Here is a 21851-nt window from a genome sequence, read left to right on the forward strand (position 1 = left end):
CATGGATTCTCAGGCACTTGCAGCAGCAGTAAACTGTGGATGTGGCCCAGGGTCCCAGTACACTCCACTGGAAACCAGGCTCTAGGGCACTCTTCCCTGCCATCCCCATTGCCAGCTGCTGCCTGTGACTTCTTTTCTAGAAACCCTGGTAATATCAGAGATGGTGAAGCAGGAGCTGGGGAAGGCAGGGTTTTGTACGTGCTCTGGGTGCTTTGATTTACAGTCTGTGCCCCCTGCGGTGGCAAGTGTTACCTGATGTCTCCTTTGTGCGTGTCCACAGATATCACACTGGCACCACACTGCTGGGGCAAGCTGAGGTGGGTGCCTGTATTTGGACAGCATCTTGAACCCACAGCACTGGGTGCACTTCAGCACCCACAAATGTCCATGGGGCATCACACACCACAGAGAGCCTGTAGGCTGGGTCTTCGGAGACAGCTCATTCCCCATGCTTTGAAAAAGCACAACATTCTCTCACTGAACTTGTCATAAATGCCTGAAACAAGCACAGCAGAAGCATACAGGATGGGGAAGAGCCCAGCATTTCTCTCTTGGCCTCATGCAGGTCCCTAGGAGGATTAGAGTGAGCAGGAGCTGTGCTGTGAGCACTGCTCCGGGGGCAGTGCTAGCCCCTTGGCAGGGCTCTTCTGCCATTGCTCCAGCCACGAGCTGTCTGCAGCTCCCCATGAGCCTGTGTGTGAACGCGTGTTTGTGTGCATAAAAATCCTTCCTGAGGTAGTAAATAATAGCACTACAGAGTTCATCAAATGCAGGTCTCTGAGGCATTCTGCTGGAGCTTTTCCAAAGCCTGGCAACTACAGTGCAGGACTCGGCATGCCGAGTTCTGCGCCAGCCTCAACCCGCAAAGCACGTCTGCAGCAGAAGGCTCCAGGCTCCTGGGAAGCCTGAGATGTGGAGTGGCTGCATATGCAGCTCAAACAATGCCCTTGCACAGTAGATACTTGAAGTTTATGTTTCATCTAATATGAAGGAGATGGCAATTTTACTGTCATTACTGTTTCAATAAATTGAACAAACAGACCAGAGTGCAGTTAGTAGGAGGTACTGTGTGAGATTGGAAGTTAGGTGGTGTTGCTATAGCCCCTTCAGAAGCATACCAATGTCAATATCTTTCTGTGTTGGACACAATTATCAAATTCTATAGCAAAACCACAGATTTTAATTGAACTACGAGCAAAAGGAAGTAATGTTTTTCATCAAATACACACTCCATACATTGACAAAATGTTGTTTTTCTCAGTTTTTAGTCTTTATGTGGCTGGTGCAGAAACAACTGTTTGCTGCAAATTACCCTATTGCCATTTAAGAAAAAGTTTTATAGTCTTAAATTTTAACACCTGGGTCTTAAACTAGTTACAGGCCGCTTTTATAGGCGGCATTTCTGGTGTTGAGAGAAGACTATCTGGTGTCTCGTTTCCTTCTGTGAGAAGTGTCTAAAGGAAGTCAGACAAATTCTGTACTAAAGAAAATACAATTTTCACTTTGAGTTTCATAATTTTAATTGACCTAGGGTCATAAAATATTGTAATGTGTATTGATTGTTTCTGAAAGGCTATCCTTCTGGCACAGTCTGCTAGCATGTTAAGATGTAGCACAACTCCACTATTTTAGGCTGGGATCTTATCTTAACATTCCTACTGAAAATCACAATACTGACGAGTTAGCACTATGCTTGCAGGGCAACTTGAATCAATAGGTGATTATTCAGAAGAAATTTTCTAGCTCTGCAAAACTTTCAACCTTACAAATTGCTGAATGGTTTTCTTATCACAGTGCCTCACTACCACTGGGAAATGATGCCAGGAAATCATGTCTGAACAAAACCTGTGTGTTTTTTCTGCAGAGGAGTTAAACATTTGATGCTCGCTGCCCTCAGTCTCAAGCAGTAAAGGAAATATTTCTGGAAAAATTATTCCTCTTTGGTATAGGGTGATGTACAACACTTGTTTGTTCCTGGCATCCTCCAGTAAGGAATTGAACACTGATACTGGCCCATTCAATATCCATTCTATCACCTCTGCTGTAGTATCAAGTGCTCTGACACACATGAGTTTAAATTAAGGGAGGTGCAAATGTGCTGTATATTGAATTACAGTAGTTTAAATGGAAGTGAGTTCTAAATATTTAAAATCAGAGGGAAAGGTAGCAGATCTGTCAGAGCAGGTGAAAGATAAAGCAATTCATAGATCCTTGTGAGTTTAAAGCAAACCTCTCAAGCTAGTAATTTGCTTCTTTTGGATTTCTCCTCTTAGGATTGTACAAGACTGCATTTGATTTGTTACTTCTATCTTTAGGATTAGGAAAAAGGAGGAGGAGAAATACACTGATGAAGGTGATACAGAAATTACACATGGATACTCAGTGCTTGCATGCACATACGTGCACATGCATTTACGAACAGATACTGCTACAATCCTTTATACTCACAATCTGCTAATCAGCAGATCCTGACTGAAGAATTTGGCTAAAACTTTTGCTGTCAAAAATATGATTTCACTGAAGTTGAAGTATGCCACAAAAGAATTGCTGATTGAGTTACACGCTCAATTAAAGAAAACAATACGCCCAGTTCCAAAATGACATTTCAAAACAGAAACCTATTGTTTAATTTACTAAATGCTCCTTTGAAAACCCTTACATCTTGGGCCAGTGATTTCAAAAGACTTCTTTTCCTCCACTGTGTTTTCCATGGGAGGTACTGCAATGTCCTGCTCTGCTTACAGATTTGAAGCCTGTCTGACACTGATCTTCAATGCAAGCAGCCGTGTCTGCACTGACTTGCAGCCCTTCACCTTGGCCTTGGGCCATCTGTCTGCATGAAGGGAGAGTGATCAACCATTTGTCTTGAGGGCATTTCCAACTCAAAGTGGTCAAGGCATCCATAAACTCAACATCTACGATTTTGCAGTACAAAATGAACTACTTTGCCAATTTCTTGTCATGTAAGCATGGGGAAGCCACATAAAAGGAGTTTACAGGACTTAGTCTTTCCCTACACCACATATACTATGATAAATAGAGTATAAAGCTGTTGGTAGCTACTGAGCCATATCTGAAACACTTCTGCATCCCTAGCCATGCCTATATGTTTCTTGTTCTTGAAAAAGTTTGGATTAACCAGGCATATGCGAACACTGGATGTGTTGTAGCTACTCAGGTTTTACATCAGACTTAGGAGTGTGCTGGCTGGGGCCAAAATGTCTCTGAGTGAAGCAATACTTTGCAGATGGTGTCTGAGTTAGCCTGTTTAGGTACAGCAGAAGCAAAACTCCTGTAACAGTAGTCTTAGTCCTGGACAGCGTCTGAGTTACACCATGGCCACAGGAATAGTTGGACATAACAAAGGAGGTGTTGGAGGAACAAGAACTCTACTCTGGCTAGAAGTGATGCTTTGGTCAAACACAATACTGGGCATGATGTGCTGGATCATTCTGACATGGTGTTTGCTCTGTTTCTAGCAGGTGATAGGAATCAAGGTATCTCTGGTATTCACATCCCAGTTCATTGGCAGTCACAATTGAATGTCACAGGAATCCTTTTGGTGCATGTGCACCCACCATCATGAATGATGGATGCATAACTCAGGTGTTCTTCCATGAGCTATTTGCCAGTCCTGTGCCAGTCTTTTCTGGTCTGTGCCAGCTTGGAGGTCCTCCTTTCCTTTCACATATATCCTGCCACTGTCACTATGCCTTTGTCCCTTTAGGATGAAGTTGTGCCCTTCAGTCAAAGAGACTGAAGCCAGCAGGTTCTTGGCAGGCAGGCACTGCCTGAGGCAGAGGTGAAAGCTGGCACTGAGCTATTTGCCTGGTGGCCTGCAATGTTCAAGGTGCTCCTCACTGCCTAGAAGGCTTTATATGATCTTGGCTTGGGCTTGCTTTCTTTCTCTTGAGAACTGGCCACAATCAAAGTGAATGGAGGGTTTGATTCTCATCATGCTGTAAAGGGAGGGTGCTGTCTTCAGTGGCCTTGGACATGCTTCTTGCTGGGATGTAAAAGGCCTGGTGGTGGTGTCCGGGGCACAAAATACAGGACTCATCCACTAGAGGTGTTAGAGATGGTTAGGGTTTGAAAGCTACTGTGGTCCAGTGTATGGTTAATCTCTTGGGAGGATCATGAAGAAAAGGAAGAGCAAGTATGAAACCAGCACTTTTGAAAGCCATTTTATATACATTTCATTCAGGGGACTGAGGTAATTCAAAGCCAGGATTGCCTGCTTCTGGGCTTGATAGAAAATCCTAAAATGGAGAAATAACCCACAGTAATGTTTCCAGTTGCCTTGTACAGTTTTCTCACAGTCCTGCAAAGCTCGGTTTGGGAGTTTGGTAGGACTGGAAACGTGATGATTCTTCCAACTGTTGTGCTGCATTTAGAATAAATTACTTCTTTGCTCTTATCATCCCCTCACAGGCAGCTGCAGAGTTTGGGTTTTCACTTAGCAAACAAGTTAGTACCTAAATTCTTTTCTCTTCTTCCCTAGCATTTTCTGGTTCCAGAGATTTTGGAATCCACTTTGCCATGTAAAGGTTACTAAAGCCATGTCATCTGCTTTTCCCGAATATGCAGGTATTCAGGAGTAGAATTACCAATGTGGGGTTAGGTTGGTTTTTTTTTTCACATTAAGCCTTTTAAATCCACAAGTAAATATAGTGATCTGATTTGCCAGCAGCAAGTATTCATGTAACTTGATCAGACCTCAGGATCTTTGAGAAAAACCACATGCCATTTAGCTTCTTTCTATACAGAGGAATTTGGACAATTCATCATTATACCAAGGGCCTTATTAGTTGACAGAAGGGTTAACTGACCTTCAAACAGGAACTCAACGGTTTGCCTGCAGGGAACATATTCCATGGTGAGTTGACTACTTAAGCACTTTCGATGTAAAGTAAAAACAATCTCTTGTGTCAGGGTATAATTCAAAGAACAAAGGACCATTTTGCTCAATTGTGCAGGCAGCAGAAGTTATTTTTGTCTCTTGCCTATCATATTCACATTGCACAAGAAAGTCGTTTTGTGGAGGAGTGATTTGTTCTGATGAGGCTCTTCGTGTAACTTTTGAACTGAAGACCACCACTGTGTTCTGGCATTGAAGCAAACAATGTCCAGTCTTGAAAACGGCTTTATGTTTTGCCCTGTTTTCAAGGGAGCATTTGCTTTGGGTGTTTGAATTGATTTATGGGCCTTTTTGAGCCATTTACCTCCTTTGAGAACGCCTGGTAAATGGATGTGTAAGTGAGGGGTTTTATCAGGTATGCCAGTTCTTTTCCTGTTTAGGGAACATGTGCTTGACCTGCTTCGGGTGCACTCTGCTATAATGGTAGGTAGATGATGTGCATATTTTCAAAGCCTCTCTTTTTGTTGTTTGCTGCTGTCTCTTTATTAAAAGCTTTGCATGTTGGTGGTGTCCTCTGCTGCTGCTGGCTCCTGTGTAATTAAGGAGGTCAAGTGGCAGCATGGAAATGCTTCTCCTGATAGCATTATTGCATACAAAGCATGTCTGTGCTTTCAGCAGTGACAGTGCATCACTAAGTTAATTGAGTAACTTCTCTCTGTGGTGGGCTAGTGCCAAAGAAGTGCATTTCAGGAAGGAGTGAATACTAACTCCCAAGTTGGTGCTTGAAGTGTGAAATAATTTATATATATATATATATACACACATCTGTTAAATGTCCTCATTCCCACTTGAGGGTGACAAACAGCATGTAGGCTCTTGGTCGTTAAGACCTCAGGCAGGGCTGCCCATGACCACATTCTTTGTTCTATTCCACTTGTCACTGCCAGATTTTTTCTGATTTTCTGTATACCCAAAATGTCAGCCCAGTGCCAGACTCCTCAATGTGTGTTGTGAATGTTTCCCCACTGTCTGTGGCAGGAGCATGTTCTGAGCCTGTACCTCTGCCTAGAAGATCTCACAAGGGCTTTTGCTCCATAGATTTGTCCTGTTCTTGGAACTCAGTTGACTGTTACTCCTGTGCTGGAGGAGACAGTAAATGGTTGTTCCTAAATGAATTTTCCTTTTTCACTCATGGTTTGCTCTTAAACCCTCTGCTATCTATGTGCCTGCCTGCCATTTCTTTTCCTGTCCCGAGAGCCTTGCTCTACTCACTCTTCATTGCAGGAGTGAAACTGGAATCTTTGTTTTCTCTTGCTATCCAGTTGACATCTGAACATTGCCACAAGTGGTGTCCATCCTTGCTTCATTATTGTTCCTATTTCCGAGATATGCAAATCCTGGTCTCCCCTAGAGTTATTTCCCTATCTCTCTCCTCTTTCTCACTCACACTTGCTTCCCCCATACACAAGCAATACATCCATAATTAGCTTTTTATAATTCAGACACTGACTATGTCTGTATTCATTTCGCCACTTTATTATAACTGATTTTTTTTCCACCCTGCCAATATCACAGTCATTTCCCTCTCCATGACCTTCACATGTGCCTTTTTCTCCTCCCAGCGTGCGATTGCAACCCTCATGGCATCCAGACCCCACAGTGCGACCGTGCCACTGGGCAGTGCATCTGCAGTGAAGGGGTGGAAGGGCTGCACTGTGACAAGTGCTCCCGGGGCTACTCGGGCTTCTTCCCCGACTGTGTGCCGTGCCACCAGTGCTTTGCCCTCTGGGACGTGATCATCAGCGAGCTGGCTAATAGGACCCAGCAGTTCTTGGACAGGGCTAATACCCTCAAAATCACTGGAGTCACTGGCCCATACCAGCAGACGCTCAACACGCTGGAGGAGAAGCTCACGGAAATTAAAACCATCGTCGCTCAAAATCCAGCAGCCGAGCCCCTGAAGAACATTGGGAATCTCTTCGAGGAAGCAGAGTGAGTACACTTGTAGTTACATGGATGAGTCTGTCATGGGAAGGAGTGGGAGTTCCAGTGAGCTGAGATTTACTTGAGTGACTGATGTCCCCATGCTGGGCTGAGGGCGCTCTGGCTCCGCTCCTCTGGCTGGGCAAGGATGCTGTGCTCCTGGGCTGCTGGAGCACCTCGCCATGCTCAGCACTGGCAGTGAGTGTCCATCCCGGGAGCGAGCAGAAACCTGGCCGGGGCAGGCAGGAGCAGCGCAGCTGCCACGTGCTGGGCTGGGGTTGTCCTGCCCCCCCTGCTCTTCAGGCAGCTAATTACCACAGAGCCACTCATGCTTGCCTTGCGCTGCCCCGGGGCAAAGGACAAACACAGCTATTATGTGAGAGAATAAAGAGTGGGAGAGATTAAATTCCTGGATTTCCACATGTAGCTGATGAGTTGGAAACTTGGGCTCCTTTCTGAACTCTGAGCACGTGTGGGGGGAAAGCATCAGATTTATAACAGGGATTGTTTCCATTTTTCTCAGGGTGGAAGCCTTGTATTTTTTTTTTTTAGGGCTAAGCATACAAAAGATGGTAATCTGGTGATGGGGCAGTCTAACATTAAGTAGGATTACAGAGGCTTTCTAGCCCTGTCTGCAACTGCTCCAGCTTGCTTGTGCATTGTAAAGGGAACTGCACAAAGCAAAGGGCCGAGGATTAAACCACGAATGTCTCAATTAGGAATAGTTTGTGTCCTACAGCTCCCCTCCCTCCTGCTGGAGAGCTGGGGATTGCTGCTGCTTTTGGGCTCTGTGTGTATTAAGGGAGGCCAGAGCAGCTGAGGAGCCGCTTTTCCCTAACATACCGTATGTGTATCTGTTCTTGCTCCTCTCTGGCTGTATTGGAAAGTACTGGGCTTTGGAGGAGTCCTGGCAAACAGCAGGCTATTGGGCTATTGAGAGAGATGTAAATTGATCTTAGATCTTAAATACTGCCTTGATTCTTTTAGAATGAGGAAATGCTGGGCTTGATGGGATCACCATGGATGGGAGTAGCTTCCTATGCCCACTTCTGTTCCACAGCAGCCTTGACATGTAATATTCAGTTGCTTTTCCTTTTAGGGTTATCCCACTAGCTAAAGCCTGCTCCATGGCTCACTGAGTGAATGCTTAGAGCAGGAGGTTTTCCTTCATAGCCCTGGTGAGGAGGGATCTTTACAGAGAGTTTAAAGAATCCATTGTGTTAAAACGAAGCCTCCCCCCTTCCTGCTTCCTGAAGTTCAGATCTGTCCGATGAGCTCGTAGTAATCAAAACTACATTTGAGCTGTGTGGGATGGGAAGCAAATTATGTATGGATCATAGTAGTCAACTCTGACCTATGCAGTTGCCATGATACAAGAGCATTACACCAGTCCTCTGGAATCTGCCTCCAGTTAATCTTACACAAAGCAGCTGTTCTCTGAGCGATTTGGTGCTTTGGGTTTTCAAATGTGCTGTAGATTAAAAAGTAGTTTTGTGTAATAAAGGAAACAAAACAGTATTCAAGGTAGGCATGTTGTTACAAATCACTTGGAGCTCCACTGAGGGAGGACAGGTCCTGCCATGGGAGAAGATGGGTACATCTCTAGCCACCACTCTTCAGTGACATATGAGACATATGACCCTTCCTTCTCCCCCTGTTGAGTCCTGTGCCTGTTTTTCAGAAAGCTGACAGCAGATGTTACAGTTAAGATAGCTGACATAGAAGAAAATTTATCAGCCTTAGCAGCAAAGAGCAATAGCACAGACACTGACCTGAGCGCGCTGGAGACAGATGCCAAAAGTCTTGACCACGTCGTGAAAGAACTTGCAGAGCAGCTAGAGTTCATCAAGATCTCTGATGTTCGGGGTAAGTGTCACAGGGAGAGGGAGAAGGCAGCAGGATGTCCAAAGATTTAATTAGTGCATGGGTTTAAGTACCAGATTAATCTTCTAACTTGCAGTAAAACAGTTCCTCAGGGACAGGTTCTTCTGTGCATTAGCAGAGTTGCTGATGCAGCAGGAATTTTTGCCCCCTCACCCTGTCTCTTCCTCTGCACATTGCAATGCTGGCTCGAATTCTTGGGGCACAGAATCATCTTAAGGTGTCGTGCTACCATCATTGTAGATGAGACACAACAGCAGAAAGTGCACCACAGACTTCAAAGTACACTTGGACATCCCCCTTGCTCCCCCCAGTCTGTAAAATTGCTGTTTCTGGTTGAAAAAAGAGAGCTCATGGTAAAGGGCCCAGTTCTTCTGAGCCACCCAAGCCTTGCATGTCCATTGGCACACTGAAATGGGCCAAGAATCAAAATTTGCTGGAGAAAGAGGAATGTCACCAAGTTATTTGGAAAGCTGACTTCAAAGAAAGTATTTTTCTAATTTTTCTTACAAATTTCCTGGTTTGCAGGAAGTCTGAGATTGTTTCCAGTGAACATGGGATATTGCAGAGTGAGGCGAGTAGTATGTACAACAGGGGAGTCCCTGACCTTTGGCATTCTGCAGAGGAAAGCTACCCCAAGGTGCAGAGTATAGCCACCCCCATAGAGTCCCTCACACCCACACAAGGCCTTTACAGGAGTTGTCCAAAATTAACAGTTCCATAAATCAGCATCTTTCATCAAGTAGTTGTTTCTTAGGAAGGCTCTAACTAGTTTCCAAGCAGTGACTCCATAAGCCAGACATCCCAGGACAAGTAACAAGAATTAATGGGATGAGGGAATCCTTAGAAAACAGACTGTTCCCCTAAAAACCCTAAAAGGCCATATCTCCTTTTGCCCTTAGGGCAAGCAGAATTCAGTCACTAGGGTCAGAGAAAGGCTTAACTTCAAAGTCCGGCTTGACACACCAAGCAAAAAAGCAACCTTTCTTTCTACAACAGGCTGAATTCTGTCATCCTTGCAATGGCACTGAACGCAGCTTCCAAGGCCAGCGTTTCATTTAATGTGATGTATCGCTAACCCCGATGTGTCATCTACTAACATCTATAATACACATTACTAACATCTATAATACACATTGCTAACGTCTATAATATACATTATTTCGGGTTACTTAACAGAGTTCTCATCAGCTCCCTCTGATTTCTGCAGGAGCCTTGGATAGTATCACCAAGTATTTCCAGATGTCCCTGGAGGCAGAGGAGAGGGTCAATGCCTCCACTGTTCATCCCGATAGCGCCGTGGAGCTGTCAGCACAAACGCGGCAGGAAGTGGAAGACTTAATCAATGAGAAGGAGGCTCAGTTCAGGGCTAAACAAGAGGAGCAGTCGCGCCTTCTGGATGAACTCGCCGGCAAGCTGCAGAGCCTGGATCTCTCCGAGGTGGCTGAGAAGGTACACGGCTGAGAATCGCTGGGGTAGAACCCACAGCAGAACCAGAGCTGGGTTTGTGACGAAGCAGCAGGCGGGGAGGAAGTGGAGGGCGAGACAGTGTGAGATAGGCAGTTGGCTCATGAAAAATGCGCCTTGCTTGGTTGAGCAACCCCCCGGTTTTATGGGCTAGAACTGGGCTGTTTAAGTGGTGGGCTCTGAGACTACTGGCTTTCAAAGACCAGCCTTTCATGTTGGTCTTCCTCCTACTCTTCCCAGCCCCAGCAGAGCACCTGTTTTTGCATCACCCCTGTCCTAACCTAATGTCCTTTTCTAGGGATGGAGTTCCTGCGTGCAGAAAAGTGTGACAAATCTGCTGGGCTGAGAGCCATCCTCTTAAGCCTATCTCGAGTTCAGTGCTTGCTTTCCCTAGCTCCCCTCTTCCCTTCTGCAGCTCTGTAGGGTACGCTCTGTACCTGTACAGCGCCCGGCCATGCAGCGCTTCTGCTCACCCCAGCAGGTCTCAGCATCACCCCAAGCTCATCCTCCTGCTCCAGACAAAGCAGAATTTACAGGGAGCTGGAGTCAAAAGGGCATTTTCTCTGTTGAGAGTGCCTGCTCATCTGTAAATATGATTAAGGGTGGCTTTTTCTTGGGAGAGGCTGGGTGTTCCCTCAGTTTCTCTTTGAAGTTGGCCAGCTGCATTCAGTGAACAATCCCTGAACAACCCCGGGTGAAGGCAGGCTGCAGGACACTGCTCATTAACTCCCCTGGGCAGGCCAGGCCTGTGGTAGGAGTGAATTTTCACACACTGATTGTCCCTTGTCCTTTACAACTAGTCATCCCTCCCACTCCCTCAGCCCTCCTTTTTTCTCTGGAGGGAAGAAAGAGGCATCTTTTTGTTTAGTTTCTCTTCCCCTACATTCCTGCCCTGACTGTTCTTGGGGCCTGAAAATCTGGGGTAGATGTTTATCAAGGCAGTAAATACTGAGTTGCTTGGAGGTGTAATCATGAGACACACACACATCTTTCTGCTTTCTAGCTACTGCTGGGTTACATGCCAAACAGGTAAGAGGGACTCATTTACACTTCACAGGAGACAGCTGCAGCTAACTTGGCTCAGGCCCTAGGTTTTTCCAGGGAGGTTTTTTGGCTGCAAAACCTCAGATAGTGACTATGATTTGGCAAAAAGAGGGGGGGGCATGAAAAGGTAAAAAAACCTCACAAGAATGAGGAAAATAATTTTCCCTCTGGTTAAATCATCTCCTTCGTTATCAAACAATTGACCAAGTCGTGGATAATTTTCAGGGCAATGTTGCTGATGGAAATAGTTTCACTTCTTAAGAAAAAAAGTTTGCTCTGAAATTTTGTGGTAGAATAGTGTCCTACTGCAGCCCCCATGCAGCCTAGCAATGGAAATCAGGCTGTGACTGCTTCCCTTGTCTCCTGTGTCCCTGCAGACGTGTGGCACTGCTCCGGGAGCCTCCTGCGCCGAGTCCGAGTGCGGGGGTTTGAGCTGTCGAACGGATGAAGGAAAGAAGAAGTGTGGAGGCCCCAGCTGTGCCGGGCTGGTGACCGTAGCTCACAATGCCTGGCAGAAGGCTATGGATTTTGACAGAGACATCCTCAGTGCGTTAGCAGAAGTTGAGCAACTCTCCAGAATGGTAATATGCCAAATCAATTGTTAAGATAGTAAAAAAGAAAAAAAAATCATTCTGTTGTAACACAGACACTAATTGGCAAAGTATGTGCTGGTTTTCTGCAGAAAATACTTCTTTTGAGTTGTGTAACTTCATCATGCTTGTAAATATCCTCAGAAAGGGGGCTTGCTAAAGTGAAGCTTCATGTATAACTAAACATCAGTCTGAGTTGTTTAAACTAGCACTGGTGGTATGGATCAGGGCCAGCTTCCAAGTGTTCTGTGAGTTTTATGAGAAAAAGCATTCCATGTTACTATTGCTTCTGACTCCAGATGAATTGTTTTAAAACAAGCCCTAAAGCATAAGAAGATAAGAAAGCAAGCCTTCCATTTTCCTCTCTTTAGGTTTCTGAGGCAAAACAGAGAGCAGATGAAGCAAAACAAAATGCACAAGCAGTTTTGCTCAAAACCAATGCTACAAAAGAACAAGTGGACAGAAGCAATGAAGATCTGAGAAATCTTATTAAACAGATTAGAGACTTCCTAATGCGTAAGAACCTTACATTTTAATTGTATTTTAATTCTGGGTTTGTAAAAACTAGCTTTACATCTGCATTATCTTGCAAGGGTTAGTGCAATTGTTGTCATCCTTCTCCCCACCTCCGCCATACAGACAGTGTGTATGATGAAATCTGGAAACAGGAAAACTAAGAGAAAACCAAGATAATAAGAAAGTGAGAGCAAACTGTGACATGTTCTTGTGTGCATTTCAGCTGAGGCTGTTGTACTGCTGTACTTGGCCAAGTATGTCTGTAAGTTCTGGCTAGAAAGACAAAGTAGTATTTAAGGCAAAGGAAGTCAGAAACGGAGGGTTTCTCTCTCTGTAAGAAAGCAGGTAAAGGTTAAATAAGAGCCTTGTTCACCAGCAGCCCATTCCATGCCTGTTTGCTCAGGGCTGACTATGCTGGGAGCACAGATGCATCTACATGCAGCTGTTGGTTTTGTTTCCTGTGGGTTCGGGTCCCCCAAGCATGGTGCAGCTGAGCATCAACATCTTCGAATGGCTTCCAAGAGAGCTATGCCAGCAGGGCCTATACACCTGCTGGGCCTCTCCTGAGAGGGAAGTCTCCCCTTGGGAAGTAATTTTAACACCTTGATTTTCCATAAATCTGGGGAGGAAGTCTTCCATGATTTTCCTTCTTAAGGAAGCAGCTGAACAAGAATTTGAGGGCTGAGATGTGACAGAAGGAAGCTTTTACTCACTTCTTTGTCATTTGTGTCCATCTGCTAGAAGACAGTGCTGACCTGGATAGCATCGAGGCAGTGGCTAATGAAGTGCTGAACATGGAGATGCCAAGCACTCCCCAGCAGCTGCAAGCGCTGACAGAAGATATTCGTGAGCGTGTAGAAAGCCTTTCTGATGTTGAGGTCATTCTGCAGCAGAGCGCTGGAGACATTGCCAGAGCAGAAATGCTACTGGAGGAAGCTAAAAAAGCGAGGTAGGCATCCCTGTTTCCATCTTATTGTGTCAGAAAACGCAGTTTAACTTTTCCCTGATGTAACTTCTCATTCCTTCAGTAAGGGGCAAAACCAGCCCGGTGCAGCATATGTTCTTTTTCCAGTTCCAAAGTAAGAGCATTTTTAGCATTAACAGAGTCTTGCTCCACAGCAAAGGTGCAACAGATGTTAAAGTAACCGCAGACATGGTGAAAGCAGCACTGGAAGAAGCTGAAAAAGCTCAAAATGCAGCTGAAAAAGCCATCAGACAAGCTGATGAAGATATTAAAGGAACTCAAGACCTGCTGACTTCAGTGAGTTCTTCATGAGTATTTCTTAAGATAATAGAAACAGCACCAAGTCTGGTGCTTTTAAACAGATGTAAACCTGTCTAAGGAAAGCTCTTGGGTACTGCAAAGCAAAGATTGCAGTTAAAATGTATCTAAACCATTCCTGCCTTCACATCAACTTTTGAGTGAGTGTGACAGATGCTAGGGGACTATTTGCTCATGAACAAACCCAACTAGACAACAACAAAAAAAACCACCAAAAGGCTTTTCTCACCCTGTATCCTGCACCAACCAAGTTCAATGAGCAGGACTGTTGCCCTCTAACACAGCAGGTCTGACAAGACCCCTGGCAAGCCCCAAAGGTTGTGTATTTGTATGCTTAGTGTCATCCACCACTGCAGCACCAGATTAAACTAAACAAATGCTGGATTGAAGTGCCAAGTCTTGTCAGATAAAGTATTTTCAGATTTCATCTCAAAGCCCTCATGAGACCACAGTGCTATCTATACTTATGAAGCTTGGTCAGTTTAGAAGTTTCACAAGTCTGTTATCACATGATGGAGTCAAATGTCTGAAGTTTTGTCAGTGGATTAATCAACTCTTGCATGTATAATGCAATCAAATACTTTTAAACCATATTCCTTAATGCTTTTGCAGCCCCATATGTACTGTTCTCAAGCAGTGAGCTTTTTCACCCTGACCGCAATGGGCCATTTTTAGCAAAACTAAAACACCGTCTTTAACTCAGATCTATGGACACAAACTCCGTAGTTGAGCAGGGTTTATGGAGAAAGTTTAGTATTATATCCAGTGTCTTTTGAAAGTCTCTCATCCTTCTTTCTCTTAGATTGAATCTGAAAATGCAGCATCTGCAGAAACACTGAACAATGCTACCTTACGTCTGTTTGAGCTAGAGAAGAGTGTTGAAGACCTTAGGCAAAAGGCTGCTACAAATTCAGAGAATGTGGGAAATATAGAAGACAAAATTACTAGTGCAAAACAAAATGCTGAAGAAGTTAAAAAGGTGAGAAGCTCAGGAACAATCCTAAGGAGAAGCCAGCAAAACTCCCCCAGGTTTGGCTAAAGGGACATCAGTGAATACATGTGATCCATCATTTATTGTTCATATTCTGGGGGTAAAAATTACTCCAACATTTATGCTCTTACCAAAGATATCCACTTTTTAGTGTGGTATCAGACCCTGAGAGAGAGGGATGTATTGAGAAGTTTTCAGGTTCTGAAATAGCTGTGGGAAACCTGTCACACTGTCAGCCTTTCGTAGATAGGTTTCTGTTCCTCAGCTTTACTATCTGTCATAGGAGGACTGGTAATTTTTTTTCCCACTTGTGTATTTATGATTCTAAGACAGCGATAGGTTCAGGACAAACTAACCAGAATTTGGCATATACAGAATTAAGCAACAGGAAAAATAATTATTTTAACATAAAACTGAAGTAATTGCTAAATATCAGAGAGGCAAGATTTTCTCTGTGAACATATGGCATTGCTCCCAATGTTTGCTACACAATTTTGTAATAGCAAAAGAATGTTCATTAACGAAACAGTTGACCAGTCTGCCAAAGAAGTTTCATTGCTCCCATCTCTTGTCTGTAGTTAGCCCCCCAGTCTCCAGAGAGCCATTTTCTAACAGGAGAGCTGCATTATCCATCAACTCAACAATATCCAAACACTAAGTAGTATTTCAAGTGCTGTCAAGTAACCACAAGAGAATTCCAGTGCTGCTATGGTTTGTTGTCTTGCTTAATGGTTGAATTTAGTTGGGCCATAGGACTTCTTAATCTTAACCCCATAACAAAAAGCACAGCTGAGAAACCAAGCTCACAACTTCTCCAGCACCTTCACCAACACCAACGGCAGCTAGTTCTGTTCTTCTTACTGAAAGGGTAGCAAGGGTATTCCTCCCCACTCAGCCAGGAGCAGTGCCATGTGTAGCTTTCCACCTGTACTAGGGGCCCTGGCTTCCATTAGTTACAGAACCCTGTAACTGAATCCCATAAATCTCTGCCAAGTGCCAGTATTGAAGCTGTAAAACAGCCACAGATCTGCAAAAGAGTAACCGATGATTCTTCACCCCAGCTCTTAGTCTTGGACAAGAAGTAGAATATACCCTCACGCTGGTTCTGCTTTCGTTAACTGAGCTCCCAGGGAAGTGTTTCCTTGCACCCGGATCAGTAAAGGACAGAGGGAGGAAATGCCAACTCCCCCTGTATTGGCTTCGCACGGGCTCCATCTTGTGCTTGAATTTGGAACAGGTACTCAACAGCGAGCTGAGCGGCAAGTACAGAACCGTGGAAGAGCTCATTGCCAAGAAGACAGAGGAGTCGGCTGAGGCCAGGAGGAAAGCAGGCATGCTGCAGGATGAAGCTAAAGCCTTGTTGGCTCAAGCAAACAGCAAACTTCAGCTGCTCAAAGGTAAGGCTGTTCTGAGGAGGTAATTTGGCACCTTAGAACATGAAGCAATTTCACACTGTTAAACCAGCTATTCATCAGCAGAAGGGGAAAAGAAAAGGTACTTACTTGTTACTGAGGCATGATCTGCTTTCCTTATTCTTATGGACACAATACAGTCTTTTGAATCAAAGATATCTATAAAATAAGCTGAAACTTACAGGTGAGACACAAACTTCTGGCATGGCACCTCTCACTGTTCCCAGAACCACCACAGCCAAGGAGCAAAAACTACTCTGCTTAGGATGAGGACTCATCTGTTCCAGCAAGACCCCCATCTTCAAGCAGTACTCCCCCCACCCCACCCTGGAAAGCAGTTAAAGCAAAAGCTAATCAGGACACAGGAGTTCCAGTTTACAGATTTATTTAACATTTACTGTTGACAATGAAAGTTGATTGAACCAGGAAAAGGGGCAGAGCTAAGTTTTCCTTCTGGTTTTGCCAGGCCAGGAACTCATTCTTCCCCTCTTTGCTACTCCTGCACAGTTACAGTGACTTGCTGAATGGTCTTAATCATCATAAGCTAAAACATTTCTCCATTCTGTAAAAGCCACCATAGAGCAAAGAATGACAATTATTTTAATGCTCAAAGTATACTTTTAGATTTCCACCTTTGGAAAATAACTTCCTTGTTCCTTTACATCCCTATATTAAGGAAACAAAAAGTTGCCATTCCAGCCTTTGGGGTTTTTATGGGATTTTTTGTTTGGTTTTTTGCTATTTGTTTGTTTTGTTTGGGGTTTTTTGGGGTCTTCTTGGTCCCAATCAGATTGTCTTCCACAGAAAAATAAATTTGAATAGTAGTTTATCCATAACTATAATGATTGACATTTCACTGCATTAAAACACCATGAATTAAGCTGGTTTTCCCCTTCCTTTGCTTACAGATTTGGAAAATACATATGAAAACAATCAAAAAGTTCTGGAAGACAAAGCCAAGCAGTTGGTGGAGCTGGAAGAGACAGTTCGCTCCCTCTTACAGACAATCAGCCAGAAGGTTGCTGTTTATAGCACCTGCTTATGAACAGGAACAGGAAGTGCTTGTGTTCAGGATGGGGTTTACAAGTATTATACTAGTTCTTTTTGACATTACACTAAGACCTGATAAGGTGAACAGGTTTTATATTGACTTTAAAGTCACAGAACCAAAGACAAGTAACTTTTTGATGTTGAAAATAAACAGTACTTTTGTATCACTGTATGTACCTAGTATGACTCATTAAGTTCCTTCTTATTTTCAGTAGCTGCAATGGTACATCAATTAATCCTTTAGCAAGTCTTGTTCTTAAACTGGTTAGAGATCTAATAAAAATCTTGGCTGGAACTATGTAATTCTAAAGAAGGGTTCCTATTACTATGAAATATAGGATGGTGACTCAGACCAAATTACCATGGAATGAAGAAATATTATCCATGTGTAGTTAGTTATGCCACAGTACTCAAAAAGGATTGTTTACCCCCTGCATGATACCCATTTAGGCATAAGACCGGTTTCATGTCACTGATTATGAAACACTTGATATGTAAAGTGAAAACAGAGGTCAGCACTGAAAGTGTGAATGCACCAAATTTATATGATAAACCAAGCTTGGAATCATAAAATAAGCAGAGTGGGAAGGGGCCCACAAGGGTCATCAAGTCCAACTCCTGGCCCTCCACAGGATGCCCCAAGAGTCACCCCATGTGCCCAAGGGCATTGTCCAAACGCTTCTTGAACTCTGTCAGGCTGGTGCTGTGACTGCTGCCCTGGGGAGCTGTTCCAGTGCCCAACCATCCTCTGGGGGAAGAACCTTTTTCTAATATCCAACCTAAACCTCCCCTGACACAGCTTCAGGCCACTCCCTTGGGTCCTGTCAGTGGTCACCACAGAGAAGAGATTGGTTCCTGCCCCTCCTCTTCCCTCACAAGGAAGTTGTAACTGCAATGAGGTCTCCCCTCAGTCTCCTCCAAGCTGAACAGACCAAGTGACCTCAGTCGTTCCTCATATGGCTTCTCCTCAAGGCCCTTCACTGTCTTTGTTGCCCTCCTTTGGACACTCTCTATCAGTTTGATGTCTTTTTTATATTGTGGTGCCCAGAACTGCCCCCAGCACTCGAGGTGAGGCTGCCCCAGAGCAGAGCAGGGCCGGACAAGCCCCTCCCTTGCCTGGGTTCAGATGCTGTGCCTGATGGCCCCAGGACATGGTTGGCCCGCCTGGCTGCCAGGGCACTGCTGACTCAGGTTCAGCTTTCCATTGACCAGGACCTCCCTGTCCCTGTCCACAGTGCTGCTTTCCATCATCTCATTCCCCAGTCTGTCCACATATTCAGGTGCAGAATCTGGCACTTTCCCTTGTTGAACTTAATCTGGTTGGTGCCCAGTTCTATAATTTGTCAAGGTCTCTCTGCAGGGCCTTTCTGCCTTTGAGGGAATTGACAGCTTCTTGCAGTTTTGTATCATCTCTGAACTTGTTCATTATCCCTTCCAGTCTTGCATCCAAGTCATTCATGATGATGTTGAAGAGCACAGGGCTGAGAAGGGAGCCCTGTGGAACCCCACTAGTGACAGGTCCCCAGTCTGCTGTCACCCCATTCACTGTAACTCTTTGCGCCCAACTCATGAGCCAGTTGCTCACCCATCACGTGGTGTGTTTATCCAGCTCTGTGCTGGACATTTTGTCCAGAAGGATCTTGTGAGAGACAGTATTGAAAGTTTTACTAAATACAAAAAGATCACAGCCACTGGCTGCTCTTGATTTCCTTCATAAAAGGAAATCAGGTTTGATAAGCAGGACTTCCCTCACATGAAGCCATGCTGGCTCTGACTGATGACTACATTGAATTTCAGGTGTTTTTCGATACCTCTCAGAATAATCTAACTCTACCAGGCACTGAAGTGAGACTGACAGGCCTGTAGTTTTTAGAGTCCTTGCCCTTTTTGAAAATCAGGGACAATGTTCACCAGCTTCCAGTCAGCTGGACCTCTCCAAATTCCCAAGACTGCTCAAAAAATTCAAGAGAGTTTTTGTGATGACAGCAGCAGCTCTTTGAGGATTCTTGGGTGTACCCCTTCACGTCCCATAGATTTGGAGGCAGGCAGCTGGAGCAGCAGATCCTGCATAATTCAGGGTCAACTGGGAGTTAGTCATTCTTGCAGTCATGGTCCTCCAGCTCAGGCCACTGAGACCCCCTTGGTCCATCATTTGTATTGACGACAGAGGCAAAGATCGTGTAAACACCTCTGCCTTGTCCCTGCCCCTGTTGTGACAACGTTATTTTTCCACTGCCTGTTGCCATTAATATATTTGAAAATACTCTTTTGTTGACCCCCTCAGTTCTGGCACCTTTAACTCCAATTGAGTTTTGGCCACATTAATTTTCTCCCTACAGTGGCCAGCAGCATCTCAGTATTCTTCCCATCACCTGACCATGCTTCCAGTAGGCATACACCTTCCTTTTTCATCTTGTTTCCAAGAGAAGATTCCTGTTCAGCCATGCCTTTTGCCTTACCTGCTTGACTTCCAACACTTGGGAATTGCCAGTTCCTGTGCCCTTTGATGTTTAAAAAGTGACCAGCACTGATAGACCCCAGCACCTGAGAAAGCCTTTTCCCTGAGCAGCCTGAAGTTCTGTTCTCCTCCTGTCCAGAGCTGAGTTTTTACTGGCACTTTTCCTCCTGTCACCAGGGATTTTAAACTTGATCCCTTCATGGTTGCTGTGGCCAAGATGGCTGCCACTCTCGACTTTACTTATGAGATCTACTCTGCTAACAAGCAGTAGATAAAGGAAGGCATTTTTCCAAGTCAGCGCCCTTAGAACCTGTTCCATAAAGTTGTCATCCAGGTTTTTAGGAATCTTCTGGCCCAGGTGTGATACTCCCAGTTAATTTCTGGCAAGTTGAAGTTCGCCCATAAGGTCAAGGGCAGTTGATTTGGAAGCATCCCTTAGCTCCTCAAAGAATAATTTGTCCACATCATCATCCTGGCTGGGAAGTCTATAGCAGACTCCCACAATGACATCTGCATTATTTGTCTGCCCCTTGATTCTTACCCAGTCTCTTAATGGTGTCATTGCCAGCATTCTAACCCTTCTATGACATACAGTGCGACCCCTCTGCCTCTTCTGCCCTGCTGAAGAGACAGGCTGAAGAGCCCGTCACCATCCAACAGGCATGCCAGTCCCAGGACTTATCCCACCAGGTTTCACTTACACCAATGATGACAAATCTATGGGACTGGGACAAAGCCTCAAGCTCCTCTGGTTTGTTCCTCATGCTGCATGCGTTAGTGTAGAAACATTTCAGGAAGATGAGGCCTTTCTGGGAAAGAACTACAAAAATTCACAGGGCATGTAATGTGAATCAGTTAAGGAGCTGTACACGGACAACTTTAACAACAGCCTGTACTTACACAGATAATGTGTGAGAGTAGCATCCAGTTCACCATAACTTCAGCTCAAAGTTATCTGCATTACAGTGCACCTTCAGAGAGCTGTACAGTATGGCACAAACTGATTCGCAGCTACAAACATTCATCAGCTACACAAGTCAGCACCCAAAACTGCAACATGTGCTTGCACATCCTGACTGCTAACTCTGACCCCAGGATTCTGTGTATGTTCTTTGATTGACACCTTACCTAACCTTGACTAACATCATCAAATTCAGGACAACTATGGCAGGATACAGCACCACCTAAGCAAAATGAAGGGCATTATGATTAAATTAATAATTACTCCAAAATTCCAGAGGTTACAAACACCACAACAAAAGAGTCCACACTGAAGCAACTGATCATCACAGCAGCATCACACACCACTCACTGCCAGTACACTCAGCAGCTGTTAAAAAGTGTGCCAACTTGGCAGCACTCAAGCAAAACTGCTGTGAAACCACTGACAGGTGGCTCAGCAGCTCATCTTACTTTTACAAACACTCTTTTGTACACTTCACTAGAATGGGTATGACAGTGAGAGAAGTAACAAAAACAATTTTAAGGCCTTGATTTTTATTTTTAAGTGTCTGGAAAACTACAGTCTCCAGTACAGCCTTGGTAGTATTATTGTTTGTAAGTTTCCCTGGCTTTTCAAACTTCATTTAACATAAACGAGATACAAGAATTTTTAACTGATAAACCTCAAGAGTAAATTGTGGTAAGACTGCTACAAGTATTCCCAAGGTGGAGGGAGTGGACATAAAGCAGTTTCTGAAAAAGCAAGGCTTCTGGGAAGAACTTGCAAATCACATGATTAACACTTAAAATTTACCTGTGTTAAACTAGAAGTGATTCTGAAACGCCAAGATCTATTGGAAGAATTGAGTTTTTCTACCCTGTTGTCTCACCTTTGCTTTCCCTTCAGCAGTTTCCTACTAACACCTGAAAGCAGACCCACATTAATTCACTAACCCAGCATATCCATGAATCAGATGGTGACAAGCTTAATGAAGTGTCGTTGTTTAACCCCATCTACATTTGAAGTAGGAGCTAAGAAAAACCACAATGAAGCAGAGTATCACTGGTGTTTTGCTGATTAACTGTTATGGTAATACTGGCATACATCTCCATCACTCACTACAGATAATGGATCAATACTTAAATAAGAAGCTATAAAGAAAAGTAGAAAGATAAAACCATCTTGTCTATACCCAAAACCAAGTCATTGTTACACCATTTTCTGAATGTGCTCTTCTCATTCCTCTGGCATAATGAAAAAGGACATGCACAGTATCAGCAGATATTAAGGTTTTCTTCAAGGCAGAAGAGCCTGGCAAAAAAAGAACATATGTCACCTTGGAAAAGAAGTTAAAATGAACTACTGGAATTGGGCAT

General features: G+C 44.3%; 1 protein-coding gene across 1 annotated transcript in view; it reads left to right on the forward strand.

Annotated features, from left to right (window-relative positions):
* LAMB1 (laminin subunit beta 1) overlaps positions 1-17369 on the forward strand; it is a 42327-nt gene extending 24958 nt beyond the window's left edge. Inside the window, exons 24-33 of the mRNA XM_032105248.1 lie at positions 6481-6850; positions 8523-8707; positions 9933-10174; positions 11611-11814; positions 12195-12339; positions 13081-13288; positions 13459-13600; positions 14424-14600; positions 15850-16009; positions 16933-17369. Coding sequence (XP_031961139.1) covers positions 6481-6850; positions 8523-8707; positions 9933-10174; positions 11611-11814; positions 12195-12339; positions 13081-13288; positions 13459-13600; positions 14424-14600; positions 15850-16009; positions 16933-17069 — 1970 coding nt within the window. The 3' untranslated portion in view covers positions 17070-17369. The remainder of the gene's footprint in view (positions 1-6480; positions 6851-8522; positions 8708-9932; positions 10175-11610; positions 11815-12194; positions 12340-13080; positions 13289-13458; positions 13601-14423; positions 14601-15849; positions 16010-16932) is intronic.
* Positions 17370-21851: the final 4482 nt, after the last annotated feature.

Source organism: Corvus moneduloides, chromosome 4 (assembly GCF_009650955.1).
Source record: "Corvus moneduloides isolate bCorMon1 chromosome 4, bCorMon1.pri, whole genome shotgun sequence".
Lineage (NCBI taxonomy): Eukaryota > Metazoa > Chordata > Aves > Passeriformes > Corvidae > Corvus > Corvus moneduloides.